This window comes from Macaca fascicularis, chromosome 8 (assembly GCF_037993035.2).
Source record: "Macaca fascicularis isolate 582-1 chromosome 8, T2T-MFA8v1.1".
In the NCBI taxonomy this organism is placed as follows: domain Eukaryota; kingdom Metazoa; phylum Chordata; class Mammalia; order Primates; family Cercopithecidae; genus Macaca; species Macaca fascicularis.
In genome coordinates this window covers 9,121,872-9,146,215 of record NC_088382.1, presented here as the reverse complement: position 1 = coordinate 9,146,215, position 24,344 = coordinate 9,121,872, and the positions used below count along the sequence as shown (strand labels likewise).

General features: G+C 48.4%; 1 protein-coding gene and 1 pseudogene across 7 annotated transcripts; both read left to right on the top strand.

Moving 5' to 3' along the window:
• Window positions 1–1,071: 1,071 nt before the first annotated feature.
• On the top strand, window positions 1,072–20,079 carry NEIL2 (nei like DNA glycosylase 2). 7 transcript variants are annotated; one of them, XM_074000226.1, is made up of 6 exons: window positions 1,072–1,145; window positions 1,733–2,025; window positions 3,121–3,260; window positions 12,594–12,946; window positions 15,962–16,158; window positions 18,701–20,079. In XM_074000226.1, exons 3-6 carry the CDS (start codon window positions 3,123–3,125, stop codon window positions 19,009–19,011), a joined length of 999 nt encoding a protein of 332 aa, XP_073856327.1. In that variant the 5' UTR covers window positions 1,072–1,145; window positions 1,733–2,025; window positions 3,121–3,122; the 3' UTR covers window positions 19,012–20,079. The 7 variants fall into 7 exon arrangements, with proteins under 7 accessions (XP_073856327.1, XP_045253783.2, XP_045253781.2 ...); XM_045397848.3 differs by having other exon boundaries at window positions 1,733–2,144; XM_045397846.3 differs by having other exon boundaries at window positions 1,730–2,025.
• Window positions 20,080–22,831: 2,752 nt separating this feature from the next.
• On the top strand, window positions 22,832–24,020 carry LOC107130549 (activated RNA polymerase II transcriptional coactivator p15 pseudogene; annotated as a pseudogene).
• Window positions 24,021–24,344: the final 324 nt, after the last annotated feature.

Here is a 24,344-nt window from a genome sequence, read left to right as displayed (position 1 = left end):
TCCCCAGGGCCCCCTCAGCTACGGTCCATGGTGACTTCACCCCAGCCTACTTCCTGAACACCTGCTGGGGAGTTCCTCAAACTTTCCTCCCAACTTCCTGGAAAGCGCTGGGGAGTTCTCCTTCGAGAACTAAAGACAAGAAAACATGTATCTTTAAACATCCTATTGTTTTATCTTTTATTCTTTGAAATAAAAAATTTAATACACAAATATTTTAAGCAAAATTTGCTTATAGTAAAAATTCAAGTAATAATATCCAAATAATAGAAAGCAAAAAAATCCCACCCATTCAACATTTCAAGAGTCTTGACCACCTGTTTCCCTTGCACCATACTTCATTAGGCTCGGAGGCAAAGCACAACCCACCGAAAGGCTTGCCATTGTGGGAACACCCAGGCTGTCCCATTCCGACCCATTGGCTAAGAGGGTTAACTTTTCCCGACAACTGTCTCCTTGAGACAAGAAATGTTCCAAAAGGGCCGGGTGCGGTGGCTCACGCCTGTAATCCCAGCACTTTGGGAGGCCGAGGCGGGCGGATCACCTGAGATTAGGAGTTCAAGACTAGCCTGGCCAACATGGTGAAACCCGGTCTCTACTAAAAATATAAAAATTAGCCGGGCTCCAGTAAGCCCAGCTACTCGGGAGGCTGACGCAGGAGAATCGCTTAAGCCCAGGAGGCCGAGGTTGCAGTGAGCCAAGATGGCGCCATTGCACTCCAGCCTGGGCGACAGAGCGAGACTGTCTCCTCCGCCAAAGAGTATCTCTCCAATGTTAGTCTCAGCCTGCACCCTTCTTCCACCGCGGCTTTCACTTCCGACCCTGTAACGCAGCTCCGCCTCCAGCGACCCCCGGGACAGAACCCCTCGCCCACCCACAAGTGAACAACCTCGACCCGCGTTCCAGGGGATAAGCCCCGCGCCTGCGCGCACCCCGGGGCGTAGCTACGAGCCCAGCCACTGCCTTCAGGCCGGAGTCCACGCCCACTTAGGGGAGGAGCCCCGCAACCTCCACCTACAGGGGCGTCCCCGAGGAGGACGTAGCCTTTGTGGGCCGCTTCCCCGGGAAATCTCCGCCCCCAGCTGGAGCGGCTGTGCGGGCTGCGCAGCGGTGCTGGGTCAGGCCGAGGTGCCACCCACCCGGAGCCGGTGAGTGCAGCCGTCCGCTCTCCGGTAGATCTGCGGCCTCGCGGAGTAGTCGGGAGGGGACAGGAAGGGAGGGCGGGCGCGGGGCCCTCCTCCGTCTCGGCAGCCTGCGGAGGTGCTGCCCACGTCTGGAGGACCCCAGTGACCCTCAGGCCCGCGTTTGCGCCCCTCTCCCCACACACCGAGTCAGAGTTGGGAAAGCAGTGGTCTTAGACCCCCCTCGGGCACTCGGAAGAGAACGGCGAAGACACCCCTCCCCTTCCCTGGCTGGCGCAGAGCCAACCGCGAGCTCCTCGGTAGCCCGTGGGCAGGGAGGGCCCGAGGATGGGGCGCGGCATCCGCAGACTCTTCGAAGCCCCTTCCGCGTCTCATCTGGTTTGTTTTTTTGTTTTTTTTGTTTTTTTTGTTTTTTTTTTTTGATGCGGAGTGTCGCTCTGTCGCGCAGGCTGGAGTGCAGTGGCGCGATCTCGGCTCACTGCAAGCTCCGCCTCCCAGGTTCATGCCATTCTCCTGCCTCAGCCTCCTGAGTAGCTGGGACTACAGGTGCCCGCTACCACGCCCGGCTAATTTTTTGTATTTTTTTTTAGTAGAGACGGTGTTTCACCGTCTTAGCCGGGATGGTCTCGATCTCCTGACGTCGTGATCCGCCCGCCTCGGCCTCCCAAAGTGCTGGGATTACAGCCGTGAGCCACCACTTCCGGCCCCGCGTTTCATCTTTCAAGGCTGTTGCAGAGGCGGCTTGCTTCCCACCGTCCATCTCCATAAAAATCCCTACAGGAAACATGCCCACGTGTCCAGAGCTTTTAAGGACTTGGTGCATTTCAGACGAAGGCTTTTCCAGAAGCTTCCGCGTAGGAGAGGATCAGGCTTCCAACTGGTTATGGTCAGCAGCGTTTGGCACGTCTCCTTCCACCCTGGAGGTTGTGTGAGGATTCCCTGTAGAGTGTCTCGAAAGCCTGATGAGGGGAAATAGAACCTCTCAGTGAATCGGCACCAGCGAGTGTAAGATGCACGTTATTGAATGTGTTGCTGCCGAAACTATGAGAATGCTCAGATTGTGAGCCATCCCCCTTTCTGAGATTTTAAAAGTATTCTAAACTGTTTTTTAGGATCACTGAAATATAATTGCTACCATGTGCTGGATATCTACTTAGTTCTTTTCGATTTTCATCATAACTTATAAAGAGGCTGGTGCAGGAACAGGTGGTTAGGCAGCTGCCCTGGCTGAGACTGGGGGTCTCCTCTGCCCTAGCAGCCCAGGTGTAGACCACTCAGACTCTTATGTAGGCAGCTCTCAGTGGACGGGGATGATTTGGGGCAGGGAGAGTAGAGGTGGCCCTGGGAGCCCTGCATGGTCATTAAAACAGAACCACAGCTTTTCTCAGTGATCAGAGATAACTGTCTGAAGTTAAGCTGGGCTTAACTACATGGCTGGGAGTCTCACTTATGATTCTGAGCTCTGTCCGCATATTGGTCGTCCCGTGCACACCTCCGCCATGTGAGTGGTCGGTGGTCCTGGAGGGCAGTATCCAGTCCCTTCAAAAGTGGGAAATCAGGCAGCAGCAGTGGGTCAGAATGGCTGTTTTTTTTTGAGAGCGGGAGGAGGGGGCGCAGAGAAAGTCAGGAGGTGTTAGAGGCTCACAGTCCAGGCGAAAAGTAACAAGGGCCAGCTCCTGGTGTGGCAGTGGCCACTCAGGAATAAAGTGGATGGTGCCCATGATGTGCTGCCTAGCACACTGTTGGTGCTTAATAAGTGTTTGCTGCATGAAGAAGGGTAAGAGGGGCTGCCTTTACTGCTAAGTTTGCCACACCCTGCCGCAGCTGGTCTTCTCTATGATCTGACCCCCTTGCAGCCACACTCCCTTTTTGGCCATATTTGCTCTTAAATTTAGTTGGCAGCAAAAATGGCGGCGTGGTTAGAGATGCTAGAGATAAATGAGCTAAATCCGTGGCCTCTTTTGCCCATTTCTGCCCACAGGGATGCCAGAAGGGCCGTTGGTGAGGAAATTTCACCATTTGATCTCCCCCTTTGTGGGCCAGCAGGTGGTCAAGACAGGGGGCAGCAGTAAGAAGCTACAGCCTGCCGGCCTGCAGTCTCTGTGGCTCCAGGACACCCAGGTGAGGCAGTCCTCCTCTGAAGAGCTGGCTCTGTCGCACATCCTGCGCCTCCCCTAGGATCTATCCCCACATGTCTCAGGGTGTCACTTCCCTGAGTCCGGAACCACCAAGCTCGGACTCCATGCAGCTCCGTCTTTCAATCTCATGTGTCTCAGCCAGAAGTAGATCTTGCTGTGGACTGTAGAACTGTAAAGAACATGTGTACATGAGCTGGAGACCCTGATTCCAGAGGGTCTGGAATGCTTCTGTTCTCTCCAGCCACAGCTGATGGGCACCTTTGGCTGGGAACTGTGTTCGATTCCCCTGAGCCAGCGGAGAATTAAGGAAAGAGCAGAACCGGCTAGGTGTGGTGACTCACGCCTGTAATCCCAGCACTTTGGGAGGCTGAGGCAGGCGGATCACCAGGTCAGGAGTTCAAGACCATCCTGGCCAACATGGTGAAACCCCATCTCTATTAAAAATACAAAAATTGGCTGGGTGTGGTGGTGGGCGCCTGTAATCCCAACTACTCGGGAGGCTGAGGCAGGAGAATCGCTTGAACCCGGGAGGCGGAGGTTGTAGTGAGCCGAGATAGTGCCACTGTACTTCAGCCTGGGTGACAGAGTGAGACTCTGTCAAAAAAAAAAAAGAAAAAAAAAGAAAAGAGCAGAACCTTCAGATCTAGGTTCAAAGCAGCTCATCCTTCCAGGGGCTCACGGGGCTCCCTGTTTTCTGACCCCTGCCTCCCTCTCTAGCCTTCTTATCCTGCCCCAAACCTGTCTTCTGATCGACGGAACTGCCTGTAGCTCTTGTTAGTCTTTCTGTCCGTAGTTTTGACTTGCTGCCTCCTGCTCAAGCACTTCTTCCTTTTTCTCCCAACTCTGCCCCTGTCCCCTCAGTTTATAATGGTTATTCCTGGTCTTCCAGCTTCCACTTGGCCACTGCATCCTCAGAGAAGCCTGCCCTGTCTGCTTTACGTGGGGAGGAGACTCCATCTCTGTGCTTCCAGGACATCGTGTACTTCCTCCCTGTTCTTCTTCCCTTTTTACTGCGTTGTTCTGCTTGTTGAGGGGCGAGGACAGATGCAGAGGGCAGGGGCTGCTCCTTGCCTGTATTGTGTGCCCCTAGCACCTAGCTGAGTGCTGGCACATAGGAAGCACGGGGCGGTGCCTGCGGATGAACTCATGAGCTCTGCTGCTGCTTAGCCGTGTGCTCTTAAGCATGTTCATCTCTTAGCTCTTTCTTCTATTGTAGAATGGAGATAAGCCATTGACCTCTTAAAATTGTTTTAAGTAGACTTTATGCCTGGCACATAATGGGCACACCATAAGTACTAGTTCCCTTTCTTGCATCTTGCCCTCACCCCCCACCCCTGCAACACATACACACAGAGGTTTTAAAACTGTTTTTTGTTAGAACTGGAAGAGATCTTGTAGCCCTTTACCCATAGTTGATTCCTTTGGAGACTGAGGCTCGGAGAAGGGAGTACTTAGCACAAACTTAGGTGGCTGGCAAGGAAAAGGTGAGATCCCAGGACCCCATGGCCTCCAGGACTGTGGCCTGTTTGTACACACTGTCCTGCGAGGTTTGCAGGGGCAGGATTATGTCTCTTGTCTCTGGATCCCCAGCACTTACCAGGGTGTCTGCCGCAGAGCTGGCTGTAAGAGAATATATCGCAAGTGGGTGGGTGGACAGATGGATGTGCAGTGAAGGAACCTGTAGATGGGACTGGGAGCTTCTTTCCCAGTAAACCAAGCAAAAGCCCATGTTGCAGGGAACCTAAGGTTGCAGGGAACCTTGGGGGCTGCCTGGCAGTGCTTTGAAGTGAGCGCCCTTCCCTGCTTCTCCCTGTCGGTGGATCCCTGACGCTAGGAACTTAGAATTGCATTGAGAACATAGGGCCTGTGTCGACGCAGGCCACACTATTAAGCTACACTAAATGGGGAGGGCAGAGCACATGATGAAGGCCCAGGTAATGGCCCTGATAGGAAGAGGTCCCAGTGGCCTGGAGATGATGCGCGGGAGGTAGGACTTGAGTTGGGCCTTGAAGGCTGAAGGATTTCGGTGGACTGAAGAGGAAGGAAAGGGCATTTCAGGCTTGAGAAGCAGTTACAGGCAGGCTGATGGAGGTAGAGTGAGCAGGACAAGTTGATGAGGCAGGAGAGAGCTTGGCTCCACCCTGTGCCATCTGTTTGTCTGGCACATCCTTTCCTTGTCAGCTCTCCATTTTCTGTATCAGGAGTCGTATTGGATTACTTGTAACAGACTGAAAAAAACGACTACTACAACTCAGGGTTTCCCCCTCCACTCCGGTAATGGAACAGTCCAGGGTGGTATAGGAGCAACATTGGAAAACAAGCTCCTTCCACTCTCCCCTTCCAAGACTGGGTAATTTATTAAGGAAAGAGGTTTAATGGACTCACAGTTCTGCGTTGCTGGGGAGGCCTTGCAATTATGGCAGAAGGCGAAGGGGAAACAAAGACACATCCTACATGGTGGAAGGCAGGAGAGCTTGTGCAGGGGAATTACCATTTATAAAACCATCAGGCCAGGTGCAGTGGCTCATGCCTGTAATCCCAGCACTTTGGAAGGCAGAGGTGGGCAGATCGCCAGAGGTCAGGAGTTTGGGACCAGAGTGGCCAACATGTTGAAACCCCATCTCTACTAAAGATGCACAAATTAGCTGGGCATGGTGGCAGGCACCTGTAATCTCAGCTACTTGGGAGGCTGAGGCAGGAGAATTGCTTGAACCCAGGTGACAGAGGTTGCAGTGAGCTGAGATCGCACCACTGCACTCGAGCCTCGGCAACAGAGCAAGACTCCATCTTAAAAATAAAAACAAAAACAAAAACAACCATCAGATCTCGAGACTTATTTACTATCACGAGAACAGCCCCCATGATTCAATTACCTCCCACTGGGTCCGTCTCATAACACATGGGAATCATGGGAGTTATAATGAGATTTGGGGACACAGCCAAACCATATTATTCCACCCCCAGCCCCTTCCAAAGCACATGTCCTCACATTTCACAACCAATCATGCCTTTGCAACAGTCCCCAACAGTCTTAATTCATTTCAGCATTAATTTAAAAGGCCACAGTCCAAAGTGTCATCTGAGAAAAGGCAAGTTCCTTTCACCTATGGGCCTGTAAAATCAAAAGCAAGTTAGTTACTTCCTAAATACAATGGGGGTACAGGCATTGGGTAAATACACCTGTTTCAAATGGGAGAAATTGGCCAAAACAAAGGAGCTACAGGCCCCTTGCGAGTCTGAAATCCGGCAAGGCAGTCAAATCTTAAAGCTCCAAAATGATCTTTGACTCCATGTCTCTCATCCAGGGCACGCTGATGTAAGAGGTAGACTCCCACGACCTTGGGCAGCTTTGCCTCTGTGGCTTTGTAGGGTACAGTCCCTCATCCTGGCTGCTTTCAAGGCTGGCATTGAGGGTCTGTGGGTTTTCCAGAGCAGGCTGCAAGCTGTCAGTGGATCTACCATTCTGAGGTCTGGAGGACAGTGGCCCTCTTCTCATAGCTTTACTAGGCAGTGCCCCAGTGGGAACTCTGCACCGGGGCTCTAACCCCGCATTTCCCTTCTGCACTGCCCTAGCAGACGTTCTCAATGAGGGTTCCACCCCTGCAATACACCTCTGCCTGGACATCCAGGCGTTTCCATACACCCTCAGAAATCTAGGTGGAGGTTCCCAAACCTCCATTCTTAACTTCTGAGCACCCGCAGGCTCAACACCACATGTACACCGCCAAGGCTTGGGGCTTGTACCCTCTGAAGCAGCAGCCTGAGTTGTACATTGGCCCCTTTTACATTGGCACCATTCTGGGGTCTGGAGCACAGTGGCCCTCTTCTCACAGCTCTACTAGGCAGTGCCCCAGTGAACACTCTGCCCTGGGGCTCTAACCCTGTGTTTTCCTTCTGCACTGCCCTAGTAGAGGTTCTCAATGAGGGCTCTGCCCCTGCAGCACACCTCTGCCTGGACATCCTGTTGTTTCCAACATCCTCAGAAATCTAGGTGAAGGTTTCCAAACCTCTATTCTTAACTTCTGAGCACCCGCAGGCTCAACACCACATGTAAACCACCAAGGCTTGGGGCTTGTACCCTCTGAAGCAGCAGCCTGGGTTGTGCATTGGCCCTTTTTAGCCATGGCTGGAGGGGCTGGGACACAGGGCACCAAGCCCCTAGGCTGCATACAGCAATGAGGCCTGGACCTGGCCCAGGAAACCATTTTTTCCTTCTAGGCATCTGGACCTGTCATGGGAGGGGCTGCCATGAAGGTCTCTGACATGCTGTGGAGACATTTTCTTTGTTGGCTTGGTGATTAGCATTTGACTTCTAGTTACTTATGCAAATTTCTGCAGCCAGCTTGAATTTCTCCCCAGAAAACGGGTTTTTCTTTTCTACTGCATCATCAGGCTGCAAATTTTTCAAACTTTTGTGCTCTGCTTCCTCTTGAATGCTTTGCCACTTAGAAATTTCTTTCACCAGCTGGGCGTGGTGGCTCATGCCTATAATCCCAGCACTTTGGGAGGCCGAGGCAGGCAGATCACAAGGTCAGGAGTTTGAGACCAGCCTGGCCAATCTGGTGAAACCCTGTCTCTACTAAAAATACAAAAATTAGCCAGGCATGGTGGCAGGCACCTGTAGTCCCAGCTACTCAGGAGGCTGAGGCAGGAGAATCACTTGAATCTGGGAGGCAGAGGATGCAGTGAGCCCAGATCATGCCACTGCACTCCAGCCTGGGCGACAGGGTAAGACTCTGTCTCAAAAAAAAAAAAAAAAAAAAGAAATTTCTTTCACCAGATACCATAATCATGTCTCTCAAGTTCAAAGTTCCATAGATCTCTAGGGCAGGGGCAAAATGCCACCAGTCTCTTAGCACAGCAAGAGTCACCTTTACTCTAGTTCCCAACAAGTTTCTCATCTCCGTCTGAAACCACCTCAGCCTGTGCCTTATTGTCCATATCACTGTCAGCATTTTGATCAAAACCATTCAACAGGTCTCTAGGAAGTTCCAAACTTTCCCACATTTTCCTGTCTTCTGAGCCCTCCAGACTGTTCCAACCTCTGCCTGTTAACCAGTTCCAAAGTTGCTTCCACATTTTGGGGTGTCTTTACAGCAGTGCCCCACTCCGGATACCAGTTTACAGTATTAGTCTGTTCTCATGCTGCTGATAAAGACATAACCAAGACTGGGTAATTTATAAAGGGAAGAGTTTTAATGGACTCACAGTTCCACATGTCTGGGGAGTCCTCACAATCATGGTGGAAGGCAAAGGAGAAGCAAAGGCATGTCTTACATGGCAGCAGGCAAGAGAGAGCATGTGCAGGAGAACTGCCCTTTATAAAACCATCAGATCTTGTAAGATTTACTATCATGGGAACAGCATGGGAAAAAACCCACCCCCATGATTCAGTTACCTCCCATCAGGTCCCCCCAACAACACATGGGAATTATAGGAGCTAAAATTCAAGATGAGATTTGGGTAGGGACACAGCCAAACCATATCATACATTTTATAGTCAGTGATGTCCGGTCATCAGTTGATGGACATTCGGATTGTTTCGACTCTTTGACTTCTATGGATAATGCTGCGGTGGGCATTCACGTGCAAGCATTGGTGTAGACATATGTTTTCATTTCTCTTGAGACTATTCCTAGGAGTGAAATTGCTGGACCATATAGTACGTTTAACTTTTTTAGTGTCTTCTGTAGTGTTTTCCAAAGCAGCTGCACCATTTTATCATCCCTCCAGCAGTGTATGAGGACTAATCCTTCCATTTTTAACCTCTTGCCATAGTACCTGGGGCCTATCTCCAGCTCACCTGGGTTCAGGGTGGGTAGGTTCCCTGGGTTGCCTCTTCCTTGGGGTCCCCCTCTGCTACAGCAGGGGTCTCTGCTCTGCCTTGTCAGTTACCCTTCCTGTGCCTGTTCCTCATCTTCTGGAGGGAATTTGTATCTCCTGTCTGCTCCTCCTCTTGATTTAAACCCTCTAAACCTCCGAGGGTTTAGAGCTCTTTGGTTCCTATAGCGGGTTTGTTGGGAGCAGTGCTAACAGCGCATGCCCTAGCTGCTGTGTCTGACCAGGAGCTCCCCCTCCCAGTATGGGGTTTCCGCCTCTGCGTTCAGGTGTGTCCCCTCAGCTGGGGACTCCCTGTCTCCTCTGCCTTCCACTCTTCTTGTGAAGCCCAGCCCAGGTACTGCCAGCTTCCCCTCATGCTGTAGACTCTTCTTCTGTGTGCTACCTCTGCTTCTACCCACACTTTTCTTTTCTTTTTTTTTGTACAGATGGGGGTTTCACTTTGTTACCCAGGCTGGTCTCGAACTCCTGGGCTCAGGCAATCCTCTTATCTTGGCCTCCAGAGTGCAGGGATTACAGGCATGAGCCACTGTGCCTGGCCTACCCACACTTTTCTCCATGCTCTTGTAGTATCTGTTTTCATACTTGTCCCCCCGCCCACCCCCACCGCCTTTTAAATTTTTTTTTTTTTTTTTTTTTTTTTTGAGATGGAGTCTCGCTCTGTCGCCCAGGCTGGAGTGCAGTGGTGCAATCTCGGCTCACTGCAAGCTCCACCTCCCGGATTCACACCATTCTCCTGCCTCAGCCTCCCGAATAGCTGGGACTACAGGCGCCCGTCACAGCGCCCGGCTAATTTTTTTGTATTTTTAGTAGAGACGGGCTTTCACCATGGTCTCGATCTACTGACCTCGTGATCCGCCAGCCTTGGCCTCCCAAAGTGCTGAGATTACAGGCGTGAGCCACCGCGCCCGCCCGCCTTTTAAATTTTTTTTAAAATTGTGATGAAAAACACATAACAAAATTTACTGTCTTAACCATTTTAAAGTATATAGTTCAGTAATGTTAAGTATATTCACGTTGTGTAACAGTTTGCCTGAACTTTTGTATCTCCCCAAGCTGAAACGCCATACCTGTTGAACACTAACTCTCCCTTTCCTCCCTTCCTGCAGCTCCTGGCAATCGCCTTTCTACTTTCTGTCTCTATGAATTGTACTCCCCCAGCTACCTCATATCAGTGGAATTATACAGTTATACAGTATTTGGAGTTTTTTTGACTGGCTTATTTCACTTGGTATAAAGTCCTCAAAGTTCACCCATGTTACAGATAAGGGAACATTGGAGATTGTTGTAATCTATTTTTGCTGCTATTACAGAATACTTGAGACTGGGTAATTTATAAACAATAGAAGTCTATAGAGCTCACAGTTCTGGAATCTGCAAAGTCCAAGGGCATGGCATTGGCATCTTGCCGTGTCATTTGCAATTGGCATTATTCCATTCGGGAGCTCAGAGCCCTATGGCCTAATTTCAAAGGGGCCATCTCTTACCACTGTTCCATTGGGGATGAAGTTTCTGACACATACTTTTTGGGGAACACATTCAAACCATTGCAGAGCCTTACTCATCTGTTTGCCCTTGGAGCCTAGCACACTGCCAGGCACATTGAATAAGCTTAATTAATGATTAGCGAACTGAAGTGGCTGCAATGTCACAGGAACCTAAAAGAGGGACAGTAGAAATTGCCATAGTTGGAGAGGGTATGAGGACATCTTGACCTAGATATTATTGACCTAGTAAATGTTTTGATCATCATGGGCATTTGACAGTTATTTTCATCAGAATTATATCAACATTGGTGAATTTATGCCAAGAAATATTTTCTGCAGCAGATTCTATTATGCTCACTTAAATCCTTGCTCAATTTTTTTTTTATGTAGGTCAGTTAAACCATTTCTAATATGTAGCAAATAACAATCTGTGCTCAGATTTACAGATAAGCTATTCTGGGATTATTTCGAAAGGTAATGCTCTTTTGTGTAGAGGATTTCAAGATTAATTTGTATGCTAATTAACAAGTAAAGATCGTATCAGAACAGTGATCTTTTTTTTTTTTTTTTTTTTTTTTGAGACAGAGTCTCGCTCTGCCGCCCAGGCTGGAGTGCAGTGGCGTGATCTTGGCTCACTGCAAGCTCCGCCTCCCGGGTTCACGCCATTCTCCTGCCTCAGCCTCCCGAGTAGCTGGGACTACAGGCGCCCGCCACCTTGCCCGGCTAGTTTTTTTGTATTTTTTAGTAGAGACGGGGTTTCACTGTGTCAGCCAGGATGGTCTCGATCTCCTGACCTCGTGATCCGCCCGTCTCGGCCTCCCAAAGTGCTGGGATTACAGGCTTGAGCCACCGCGCCCGGCCCAGAACAGTGATCTTTAAGCACAGACCTGTAGCGGTCAAAAAAGTGACACAGGCGTTTCCGGTATTAATGCCAGATGCTTTGGCTTATACTCTTTGAAAGACAGCCCGAATTTCAGGCTGTGTAGAACCGACACATCCTGGAATCTAGACATACATACTGCATATCAGGAGGTGTAACATGAAAATAAACTCAAAGCAAAGGCTGGGTGTGGTGGCTCATGCCTGGAATCCCAACACTTTGGGAGGCCAAGACAGGCAGATCACTTGAGGTCAGGAGTTCGAGACCAACCTTACTAATGCGGTGAGACCCCGTCTCTACTAAATAAATAAAAATTAGCTGGGTGTGGTGGTGTTCACCTATAGTCCCAGCTACTTGGGCAGCTGAGGCAAGAGAATCGCTTGAACCCAGGAGATGGGGGCTACAGTGAGCCAAGATGGTGCCACTGCACTCCAGTCTAGGCGAGATTCCATCTGGAAAAAAAAAAAAAGAAAATAAACTCAAAGCAGCCAGAACATCCTTTAACACACATTTTCTGTATTTATTTTCTTCTACTGAAATCCTTTTCAGTGAGGTAAGGTGGGTCCTTTGCCTTGTACATTTTACAGTGGTGATTTGATTCATTGGTCAATTTTTGTTTCACTATCTAATTTTTATTGATTACAGTTTTCTTATTAAGTCCAATGCACTGGTGGAGGGGGTAGCGTGGGGTACCCAGTTTTATAGTGTGCTGTCTTTAGCTGCTCTGTGTGTGCATTCCCATGCACTACTTATTTCTGGCATAGAAAATGTATTATGAATGGAATGAAGGAATGACAACTTATGTTCATTTCTTAGCTACTGCATGGAAAAATTGGGAGCGATTCCCCTCAGGTTGTCCAGGGTGGTCCTGCCATCTAGCATGGGTCAGTTTCCTGCCAACCAAGTCTACTTGCTCCCAGTCACTTTGAAAACCACATGCGAACTGCTCACACCACTGGAGCAAAAGAGCAAAAGGCAGAACCCCAAGACTCCATTTGGGAAGGCTCCCCGCGAGGGGCGAGAAGGAAGACCTTTGCAATAGGATAAATATCTGCATTCGCCCGTTCCCCTCTGGGTCTGTAAGGCTTAGATCTCTGTTCATTTTTTCTAGGTCCATGGAAAGAAATTATTCCTTAGATTTGATCCAGATGAAGAAATGGAGGCCCCTGGCAGCAGCCCACCGCCAGAGCCTCCACAAAAAGAAGCGCAGAAGGAAGGGGCTGCGGACCCAAAGCAGGCCGGGGAGCCCAGTGGGCAAAAGACGCCTGATGGATCCTCACAGTCTGCAGAGCTCAACCCCCAGGGAGAGGATGAATCTGAGTGTTTGGAGGGAGACGCCCCTGCAGGAGATGCTGGGAGGTGGCTGCGTGTCAGCTTTGGTTTGTTTGGCAGCGTTTGGGTGAACGAGTTCTCCAGAGCCAAGAAAGCCAACAAGAGGGGGGACTGGAGGGACCCTTCCCCGAGGTAATGGTGTGGCCATCTGATTCTCAGGGGCTCTGATAGTCATAGGGCCCTGCTTGATGGGGTTTGGGACTTAAGCAGTGGGGTCACACTGAGGACGTCCAGGCTGCCCCCCACGGCCCTGCTGTCTTGGGGAGTGAGGCCACCTCTGTATCTACCAGTGACAGGAAGTAGACCGTGGTCTGCATGCAGGAGAGGGTTGTGCACCCAGAGGTGGCTGGGAGATGGGGAGAATTTTCCCAAAAAATGTGGCACTTGAGAGTGGACTGTCCCTGAAGAACATTTTACTGCCTGACTCCTGACTTGTGTGCTTTGAGTTTAGGGACAAGATTTTCCCAGTTTTAAGTATACTGTTTGTGTGTTTATGTTTTATTGAGATATAATTAACATACAATAGAATGCCGATCTTAAGTGTTCAGCTTGATGAGTTTTCTTAGTTTGTTTTGAGACGGAGTCTTGTTCTGTTGGCCCAGGCTGGAGTGCAGTGGCATGATGTTGGACAGGCTGGCTGGTCTGGAACTCCTGGCCTCAAGTGATCCGCCTGCCTCCGCCTCCCAAAATGCTGGGATTGCAGGCGTGAGCCACCATGCTTGGCCCCAGTTTTTAATCTATGAATGTTGAGATCAACATTTTGTGCATAAAACTCTAGGTTTAGGATCATATGCTCAGTGTCAATTTCCAGAGGAGTAATTGCTGCTCAGAGGGAATGCACATGCTTAGGGCTGTACATTTGATGGCCTTAGGAAAGTGCTAGTGAGCTGAAATCGCATGAATGTTAGGTTGTTTGTGTACTTCTTATCAATTTATCGAAGCCTTTGGACCGAAAGTCTGTTTGTTTTTGTGACATGTGTTGCCAGCATTGTTTGAAGTCTGTCCTCTGTCCTTTGAGCTTATGATGCCTGTTGGCATTTGGGATTTGAAATTTGTATGTCGTCAATGGTGGGTATTTTTCTTGGTTGCTCATAGGCTTCCCCTTTTACTAAAAAAAAGGTCCCTTCTACCCCCAGAGAAAGTCACATGACTTCTATTTTCTGAAGTTTTATAACTTGTAAAAATGTTTAGAACTGTAGTCTTTTTTTGTGGCATGATGTAGGTACCATAGGATGCTTTGGGCTTCTGTGGTCCAGAGATTTTGGGCTCACATGACTGGAAGTTCAGAAGGAGGGTAGGCTTTGGGGTTGCAGTTCTGAGGTTCTGACTTCATGTGATTCTCCTGGCTTTGCACTTTCCACACATTGGTTTTGTCCTTAGACGAGCAGCAAAAGGCTACTGCAGCTCCAGGATTTTATTTACACTGAAAAATCCAGAAGATGAGAAGATCATTTTTAGAAGTTCAGATGAGGAAAGTTTTCTTAGAACCTCCAGCAAACCTCTCATCATCAGGAGCCTGCCCTTTGCTGAGTCCTGGATTAGTCACCAGCTGGAGGCATTGAAATGCTCTCCACGAAGCAGGCTCACTCCTAGGTTTTCAGATATGTTGCCATAGAGTGAATGTGTATCATGCCATTATTTTTAAATCTCTGTTTACCTGGTTATGTCTCTTTTCTCATTTACATGTTTTATATTTATTTTGCTTTGTCTCTTTTTTCTTTAATAGGCTTGCCTGAGTTTTATCTACTTTGTTGGTCTTTGAAATAAATAATATTAGCTTGCCAGGCATAGTGACTCCTGTCTGTAATCCCAGCACTTTGGGAGGCTGAGACAGGAGGATCACTTGTGCCCAGGAGTAAGAGACCAGCCTGGGCAACATAGTGAAGACCCTGTTTCTACAAAAAATAAAAATAAAATTAACCAGGTATGGTGGTACATACCTGTAGTCCCAGCTACTTGGGAGGCTGAAGTGGGAGGGTAGTTTGAGCCAGGGAGGTTGAGACTGCAGTGGGCTGTGATTGTGCCACTACACTCCAGCCTGGGCAACAGAGCGAGACCCTGTCTCCAAATAAATAAATAAATAAAATTAGCTTTATATATCCTTTCTATATGGAAAGGATATATGGAATATTGAAAATATTAGGTCAAGTGTGGTGGCTCACACCTGTAATCCCAGCACTTTAGAGGCCGAGGTAGGTGGATCACCGGAGGTCAGGAGTTTGAGACCAGCCTGGCCAACATGATGAAACCCCATCTCTACTAAAAGTACAAAAAATTAGCCAGGTGTGGTTGTATACACCTGTAATCCCAGCTACTCGGGAGGCTGAGGCAGGAGAATCGCCTGAACCTAGGAGGCAGAGATTGCAGTGAGCCAAGATAGTGCCACTGCACTCCAGCCTGGTGATGAGAATGAAACTCCATCTCAAAAAAAAAATTATAAGTCAAAAATGCGTCTAATATGCCTAGCCTACCAAACATCCTGGCTTAGCCTAACCTACCTTATATGTGCTCAGAACAATTACATTAGCCTACAGTTGGGCAAAATCATCTAACACAAAGCTTGTTTTATAAAATGTTGAATATCTCATGTAATTTATTGAATACTGCACTGAAAAGAAAGGTTTTATAGGTACTCAAAGTATGGCTTTTACTGAGTGTGCATTGATTTTGTACCATTATAAAATCAAAAATTAAAAGTGAACCATTGTAAGTCAGGGATGTGTGTATGTGTGTATGATCCAACCATAGAGTGTGCTCTGACTATATCAACCTCAACATCATGGTAACGATGTGGGGATGTGGGGATGTGTGTATGATCCGACCACAGAGTGTGCTCTGACTATATCATGGTAACGATGTGGGGATGTGTGTATGTGTGTATGATCCGACCACAGAGTGTGCTCTGACTACATTGTGGTAACGATGTGGGGATGTGTGTATGATCCAGCCACAGAGTGTGCTCTGACTATATCGTGGTAACAGTGTGGGGATGTGTGTATGTGTGTATGATTCAACCATAGAGTGTGCTGTGACTATATCACGGTAACGATGTGGGGATGTGGGGATGTGTGTATGATCCGACCACAGAGTGTGCTCTGACTATGTTGTGGCAGCGATGTGTACATATGACCTGTTCTTTCTTCCCAGGTTGGTCCTGTACTTTAGTGGTGGTGGCTTCCTGGCATTTTATAATTGTCAGATGTCTTGGAGCTCTTCCCCCGTGGTCACACCCGCCTGTGACATCCTGTCTGAGAAGTTCCATCGAGGACAAGCCTTAGAAGCTCTAGGCCAGGCGCAGCCTGTCTGCATTACACTGCTGGACCAGAGATACTTCTCCGGGCTAGGTATGACTCATGGGAAAGGGGTGAGTCCACAGACTTGCTTCATGGAAAAGTCGCTCCTGTGGGAGTCACAAGACCTGAGGCCCACCCTAGTTGTGCCAGTGCTGTTGGTCTTGAGGTGCCACTTGCTTAATCTCCTTTGTTTTACTTCCCTTGTTTTTAGACTGAGGGCATTAGATCAGGCAGTTTTTAGCTTGTCTCTGGGCTTCAGAATCCACACCCTAACTGTGTTATCAGTTGTGAGCCTTCTGCCAGCAGCGCTGGAACATCGCCTCCTAAAGGGCAGGGTCATGTCTCGGGCACCTCTGTACCCTCCACAGCACAGTGCAGTGCCTGGCACACAGGAGGTGCCTGACCCGTATCTGTAGGGACTGAAGTCGTGCAGGCTACTACCAGAGGAGTGAGTGCACGTTCTAAGGGATGCTGCTCTTGGGTGGATGCACAGATGACTCAGTCTACACTGGGTTCTTACAAGACACGAGTGAAGAAGAGTTTCCCTCTCTCTATTGCAGTGGCATGAGCAGTGAAACCGTGAGCATTTCAGAATAGGGAGAAGAGAGGAACAATTTCAAAAATACATGTAACAGCTAATTAGCTGGACTATGAGAGCGTGCCATTCTTACTACCCACAGCAGGGGAATAATTGTGCCCAAAATTGGCTGCTGAAGCAATCAGGCAAGTTGGTGGTGACAGAGTCACCTCCATATCCAACATGTGGCTTTGCTGCCTGCTCACCTCCCCTCACGAGGGTCGGAGAAGGCCCGGTGGTGCACCAGGCACTAGCCTTGCGTTTTCATGTTAGGACCATGGGAGTCCCTGTGCCCTCAGGAGCAAAGAGCCATCGGAAGTGGCTTTTTGGGTATATGTGGCAAGAGCTAATAAAGTAACAGTAGTAATTAATAATGGCCAGTGTTTTCCAAGCAGCTCTGATGTGCCAGGCACATGTTTTTGTCCTTAGTGCTGATCCATAGGATGGTCATAGTGGGTTTCCCTTCCTTCAGATGAGGAAACTGAAGCAGAGAACGCATCTCTAGTACACGGTGCAGCTGAGATGTGAATCCAGGTATTCTGTCAACGAATTCTGGAGAGATCGATGTGTGTAATGAGGAGTGTGACTATGAGGCTCTTGGAAAAAGCAAGAATTTCCTTCACCTGCTCACTCCAAACACACAGACACTCCCTTGACCTCTGTCACGCTCACCATCTCTCCTTAAGGAGATCATTGTTTAATGTCCCAGCAAGCACAGACTCAGTCCACTGCGAGTTAGGAAAGATTGCTATGAATGCCTGGTGGAGCTGAAAGAGTATGGTTGGAACATTCCAAAGAGAGTTACTGATTCTGGAAGGAGGGATCGAGGCTGGCTTCACAGAGAATGAAGCAGGAGTAGAAAAATCATAAGATAACACCTCCCCAAACACTTTCTACATAACGAGCATTATGCTTGGTATTTCATTTTATTTTATTTTTTGACACAGGGTCTCTCTCTGTCGCCCAGGCCGGAGTGCAGTGGCATAGACACAACCCACTGCAGCCTCAACTTCTGTGGCTCAAGCGATCCTCCCACCTCAGCCTCCTGAGTAGCTGGGACTACAGGTGCATGACACCACGTCTCACTAACTTTTAAAATTTTTGTAGAGACAGGCTCTCACTATGTTGCCCAGCTGGTCTTCAACTTGTGGGCTCAAGCGATCCTCCTGCCTCTGCCTCCCGAAGTGCTGGGATAACAGGCATGAACCACTGTGCCTAGCTATGCTTGACATTTTGTTTTTAATTAAAAAAAAATTTTTTTTTGAGATAGTCTCGCCCTGTTGCCCAGGCTGGAGTGCGGTGGCACAATCTCAGATTACTGCAACCTCTGCCTCCCAGTTCAAGCGATTCTCATACCTCAGCCACCTGAGTAGCTGGGATTACAGGCAGGTGCTACCATGCCTGGCTAATTTTTGTATTTTTGGTAGAGATGGGGTTCACGATGTTGTCGAGGCTGGTCTTGAACTCCTGGCCTCAAGTGATTCACCCGCCTCGGCCTCTCAAAGTGCTGGGATTACAGACATGAGCTACGGCACCAGGCCGACATTTTAAATAATAACAACAGTTAATATTTATTGAGTACTCTACATACCAGCCACTGTGCTCAGCGTTTTTTAGTGAATTCTCATTTACTGCTCACAAAAACCAGGTGAGCCATCCCTGCCTTACAGATAAGGAAACTGCAGCTAATTGAGACTGAGGAGCTTGCCAGGGTCACGTGGGTAGGATCTGCTTGAGCTGGGATTCAAGTGCAGGCAGTCAGATGCCCGACCCCTTTTTGATAGCCTATTTGCCATGACGGGCCATGCATGAGTTTCATTTCATCTTCACAGCAACCTTAAAGGTAGGAGTTGTCAACTCCAATTTACAGACAGAGAAGCGGAGTCAGAGATCGCGGACCTGCCCAGGGTCCCACAGGACGTGGAAGAGCTGACTTCTGCCGTGCTAACTTTGTGGGTGGTTTCATCGTGCCATGTGTCCTTTCTCCTTCGCTTACCCTCCCCTGCTTTATTTCAGGGAACATCATTAAGAATGAAGTCTTGTACAGAGCTGGGATCCATCCCCTTTCTCTTGGTTCAGCCCTGAGTGCCCCGCGTCGGGAGGCCCTGGTGGATCACGTGGTGGAGTTCAGTACAGCCTGGCTGCAGGGCAAGTTCCAGGGCAGACCGCAGCACACGCAGGTCTACCAGAAAGAACAGTGCCCTGCTGGCCACCAGGTCATGAAGGAGGCGTTTGGGCCCCCAGGTGGGTTCCAGAGGGTCACCTGGTGGTGCCCACAGTGCCAGCCCCAGTTGTCAGAGGAGCCGGAGCAGCGCCAGTTCTCCTAAGGAACTCGTGGTGCTCTTCCTGGAACCTGGCCCTTGGGGAACCTGACGTCTAAGTGTCCAGAAAGGAGGATGTGGGCAGGGATGGGGTGCAGAGGGTAGTGTATGTCGGGGTGCCAGGATTATAATAATCACCTCCCTGGAGTTATGTTGAAAGCAGAGTTTTCATAGGATTAGATTCTTTTTATCCTTTTCTAGTTCAGTGAATTCATCCTATTGAATTGCATCATAGTGAAAGATGAGAGAAATCGTGATGATGGGGAAGGGGAGAACCTCCCAGAAGGCACTGGGGCAAGGCAAAAGCAAGCCTGTGGGAAATGGCTGAGCTCCCAGCACGGCTTTGCAGGTGATGTGGGGTTTTGTTTTTGTTTTTGTTTTGAGACAGGGTCTTGCTCTGTCTCCCAGGCTAGGGTGCAGTGGCATGAGCTTGGCTCACCGCAGCCTTGCCCTCCTAGGCTCAAGCAGTCTTCACCTCAGCCTCCAGAGCAGATGGGACTACGGGCATGTGCTGTGATGCCTGGCTGATTTTTGTTTACTTTTTATAGAGATGGGGTCTTGCCATATTGGTTTTGAACTCCTGCAACTCAGGCAGTCCTCCCACTTTGGCCTCCCGAAATGTTGGGACCACAGGTGTAAGCCACCGCTCCTAGCCAGCTCCTGTGTTTTGCTTTTGTTTTGTAACTTTGGTTGATGTTAAGGCCCTCCATTTTGGAAAGCAGGAAAACAGGTGGTTCTTTGTTTTTTTTGTTTTTTTTTTCTCTTCCCCTGGAGGATCCAGGGATGAGGATAGAGTGACCTGAGAGCAGTGCTTGGATTCAGCCTCCTGCCGGGTCCTTCCTGCTGGACACAGACACCAAGAGGCGGGGGTGGAGCAGGGAGCTGCGCCTTCCTGGGGTGCCCAGTGGTCCGTAGAGAAGAGCTGCTTGTTTCTCCTTAAGTCAGTGTGTTTGTGACTGTTGACACGTTGAACAGTTCAGGAATCAAGGGCTGTGGAGAACTCCCTCCGGTTGTTGACAACAGGTGAATGAAGCTAGAGCAGCAACATGAAAATAAAGCTCTCTGTTACTTGGCTGTTGTCATCTTTCTTTGGTAGTAAAGGTCTTTAAATAACAGAACTATTCATGGAGGTGGCCTGCAGGGCTTACTGGATTCGCTGAGGAATCTACATAAAAGGAGCAGTGACAGGAGGTGAGGGCACACCTGCTCTTCTGCCCCAGGCGAGCAGAGATGGACTAAAGCTCTGTCACCGTGGTGTCTGCACAGAGATTTGTGAGAGTGAAACAGAAAACACCGGCTGATGATTCTGGCTTTCCTTTATTCTCACACACGCACGTTCTTTTTTTTCTTTTTCTTTCTTTTTTTTTTTTTTTTTTTTTTTTGAGACAGGGTCTCACTCTGTTGCCCAGGCTGAAATACAGTGGTGTGACCATGGCTCACTCCCGGGCTCAGGTGATCCTTCCACCTCAGCCTCCCCAGTAGCTGGGACTACAGGTGTGCACCACTATGCCCGGCTAATTTTTGTATTTTTGTATAGACGGAGACTCACCATGTTGCCCCAGCTGGTCTTGAACTGCAGGCCTCAAGTGATCTGCTTGCTTCGGCCTCCCAAAGTGCTGGGATAACAGGCATGAGTCACCGTGCCCCACCTCCTCTGTCTTCAATGATTGAGAACGGTCAACAGTGCGGAGAGCCACTTGATGGCAGACTGAATCTCTTGTACTGAAGGCTCCCCCTGCAACCAGGTGCTCTCCCTGTGTTGAGGGCTCTCTCTCCCTCACCCAGTCCTCACCACTTCGCTTACTTCTTGCACATGATCTACAAAACAACTCATGAAGACAGGTACTCACCCTTGTCCTTATGTTATAGATGAGAAAACAAAAGAGTCTAGAGAGGCTGAGGGCCTCGCCTAAGCTCACACAATTACCAAGGGCCAGAGCCACCCCTGAGTCAGCTCCGGCTGCTGTAGTGTGCCATAGGTGGGTGACTGAAACAGCAGACTGTTATTTCTCATAGTTCTGGAGCCTGGGAAGCCCAAGATCAAGGGCTGGCTGACTCGGTCCTCAACGAGGTCACACTGGGAATTAGAGCTTTATATGTGAATTTTAAGGGAACAGAATTCAGTCTGTTGCAGGCTACAAAGGAATTTGGGAGAAAATCCTCAACTTCTCAAAGGCCATCTCCTCCCACTCCTTAAAAAAAGGTACATACAATAGCTTATAAAAACTTCACTTTCCCTTCATGAAGCCCTGGATTTAAGAAAAAATGAATGAAACCTCAATTCCAGAATAGACGACGGGAAAATATTGAATAATGGATTTATTTGTATTTAGAAGAGTGAAGAGCATACTCATGCATTCGTGTATATATATGCACATATATAAAACATGTAACATTAAAGAATGTGGGCCGGGCATGGTATCTCATGCCTGTAATCCCAGCACTTTGGGAGGCAAGGCAGGTGGATCACCTGAGATCAGGAGTTCAAGACCAGCCTGGCCAACATGGTGAAACCCTGTGTCTACTAAAAATACAAAAATCAGCCTGGTATGGTGGTGGGCACCTGTAATCCCAGCTACTTGGGAGGCTGAGGCAAGGGAATCATTTTAACCGGGGAGGCAGGGGTTGCAGTGAGCCGAGATCATGCCACTGCACTCTAGCCTGGCAACAGAGTGGGACTCTTATCTAAAAAAAAAAAAAAAAAAAAAAAACGCGCGTGTGTGTGTGTGTGTGTGTGTGTGGGCTGAAATGCACCTTTCTAACCCATATGGATAGGACAAGACTAGGACTCCAGGCATGAGCTGTGGCAAATGAGGCTGAGACCATTTCCTGTGAGTTGGTGTCTACAGGACAGTGGGTCCAGGGGCTCCCCAGACATGGCGGGGACTGGACGCCACGGCCTGCGTGTGGTCTGCTCCAGCTGGGATTGGTAGAAAGGAAAAGGCTGTTGTGGTGCCGAGAAGGAAGTTGTTGACAAGCCATGGGGCGGCTGTAGCTGTGGGAGTGGAGAGGGTGAGAGGCGCGGGCCATGGCGGCAGTGGCTCTGTTGGTGTCACCTGGCCAACAGTGTGGGCACCAGGGCGAGAAGGGAACACTGGAGGGGCTCAGCCAGCACTGAGCTGAGCGCTGGCAGAGGCCATCGCCTGGCAGATGGGGAAAGGCAGAGCGGGTGAGCGGGCACCGTGCATCAGCCCCTGAGGCGTGTTGAGCTCGAGCCTGTGACCACCTGTGCTGTGGAGATGGAGACAACCTAATTGGGGAGCAGGCCTGGCCCCCCACAAGCATAGGCTGGTCTTAGAGGCACCGATGGAGCAGCTTTCCTAGTAGGAGTCGTGATGAGCTAGAGGGGCTCACAGTGTGTCACAGAGTATGAGGAAAGGTGCAGGGAATCCTAGAGAAAGTCTTGCAAGTTTAAGGAGCAAGAGAGGAAGGAGAAAGCAATCAGTGAGATGGGTCAAAGGTAAATGGAGAAAGGAACGTCCAAGGAGAAGCGGGCAGTCGGCATCATCAATCATGCAGAGATGAAGGCGGAACGATGGAGCAGTGGCCCCTTGGGCTTGGGAGGTGATCAGATTCGAGGTCATGGTGACCTTCAGGAGAGCACTGTGTGCAGAGTGCCAGCAGTGGGAAGGGAGGACGTGGAATGTGAGGGTGGTCTCCCGTGCAGGAAGTTTGGCCTTGGAGGGGATGAAAATGAAGGGCAGGGATGTTGTGCACATGTACCTTAGAACTTAAAGTATAATAATAATAGTAATAAATAAATTTTAAAAAGGAAAAAAAAAGAAAATGAAGGGCAGGGAGGAATCGTGAGCGAACAAGAAGGAGGGTGTTTGACTGCTAGAGCTGAGTGAAGCGATGCCTCAATCAAAGGAACTTGTTTCTTCAAGCTCTTCCGGCAGTGATTCTGACAGTGAGGTTGACAAAAAGTTAAAGAGGAAAAAGCAAGTTGCTCCAGAAAAATCCATAAAGAAGCAAAAGACAGGTGAAACTTCAAGAGCTCTGTCATCTTCTAAACAGTGGAAGCAGCAGAGATGATAACAAGTTTCAGATTGGGAAAATGAGGTACCTTAGCGTTCAAGGTTTTAAAGGGAAAGTGCTAATGGATATTAGAGAATATTGGATGGATCCTGATGGTGAAATGAAACCCGGAAGAAAAGATATTTCTTTAAATCCAGAACAATGGAGCCAGCTGAAGGAACAGATTTCTGTCATTGATGATGCAGTACAAAAACTGTAAAATCCGAGCCATATAAATAAAACCTGTACCGTCCTAGTTGTTTTAATCTGTCTTTTTACATTGGCTTTTGTTTTCTAAATGTTGTTCTCCAAGCTATTGTATGTTTGGATTGCAGAAGAATTTGTAAGATGAATACTTTTTTTTAATGTGCATTATTAAAAACGTTGAGTGAAGCTAATTGTCAACTTTATTAAGAAGGATTGCTTTACGTCCACCACCTAGTGCAAAATAAAATCAAGCAATACAATCTTAACTGTTGTGGGCTTTTTTGACCATAAGAGTTGGTACTGTTTAAGGCCAAAAGTAATAGTTTTTATACATCTTTTAGTTTCAACTCAGCTTTTACAATAAAAAGGATTTGTATTGCATTGAGTTTATAAACTTTTGGTTTGTGAAATCCGTATTTGATCTGTCCTCTTCCAATCAAATGTCTAGGCTTGTTTGACTTCCACCCCAGTGATTTTTCACTCTTTTTATTTTGTTTACTTCATTTTTCTTTAATAAGTTAATCTCTTCACGTTCAGTTTTACTTCACTCTTTATTCTTTTCTTTGAGTATGTTATGCTTATTTGGAAAGTCAGTGAAACTGTCAAAATGTTATCTTAATATGATACTTATAATTATATGAGAACTACAATCACCAAATCGACTGTATTCAATATTAGCAGATCTAGTTTGATAACATGGCTTATGTGGAAACTGAGAAGGTATTTGTCATTACCCATAGTGTTCTGTGTAGTTATTGCTTAGTCTGCAGAAAATAAAGACCTAGATGAGATGTCTGACTTGCTTTCACTTATTAAACATGTTCACCATGGGATGATGTCTGTAACATCAGATATTGTTAAACTAGAGTAGGATTTAATAAAAATTATGAACGCTTACTGGCCTAACACTTTATTTCATAATATTGAGTATGAACTATATGTAGCCAGAGACGTCATTAAGCTTTACTGTTATGGTAGGTAATATGGTTAGTTTGTAGGGAAAAGAGCATATGAGTACATGCTTGTGTATTTTGGCCTTTGCCCCAGTAGAACAGACAATGGCATTCTAGGCTTGGTGTTACTAAGTTTCAGCAGACACTAGCAAGTGGTTTGTA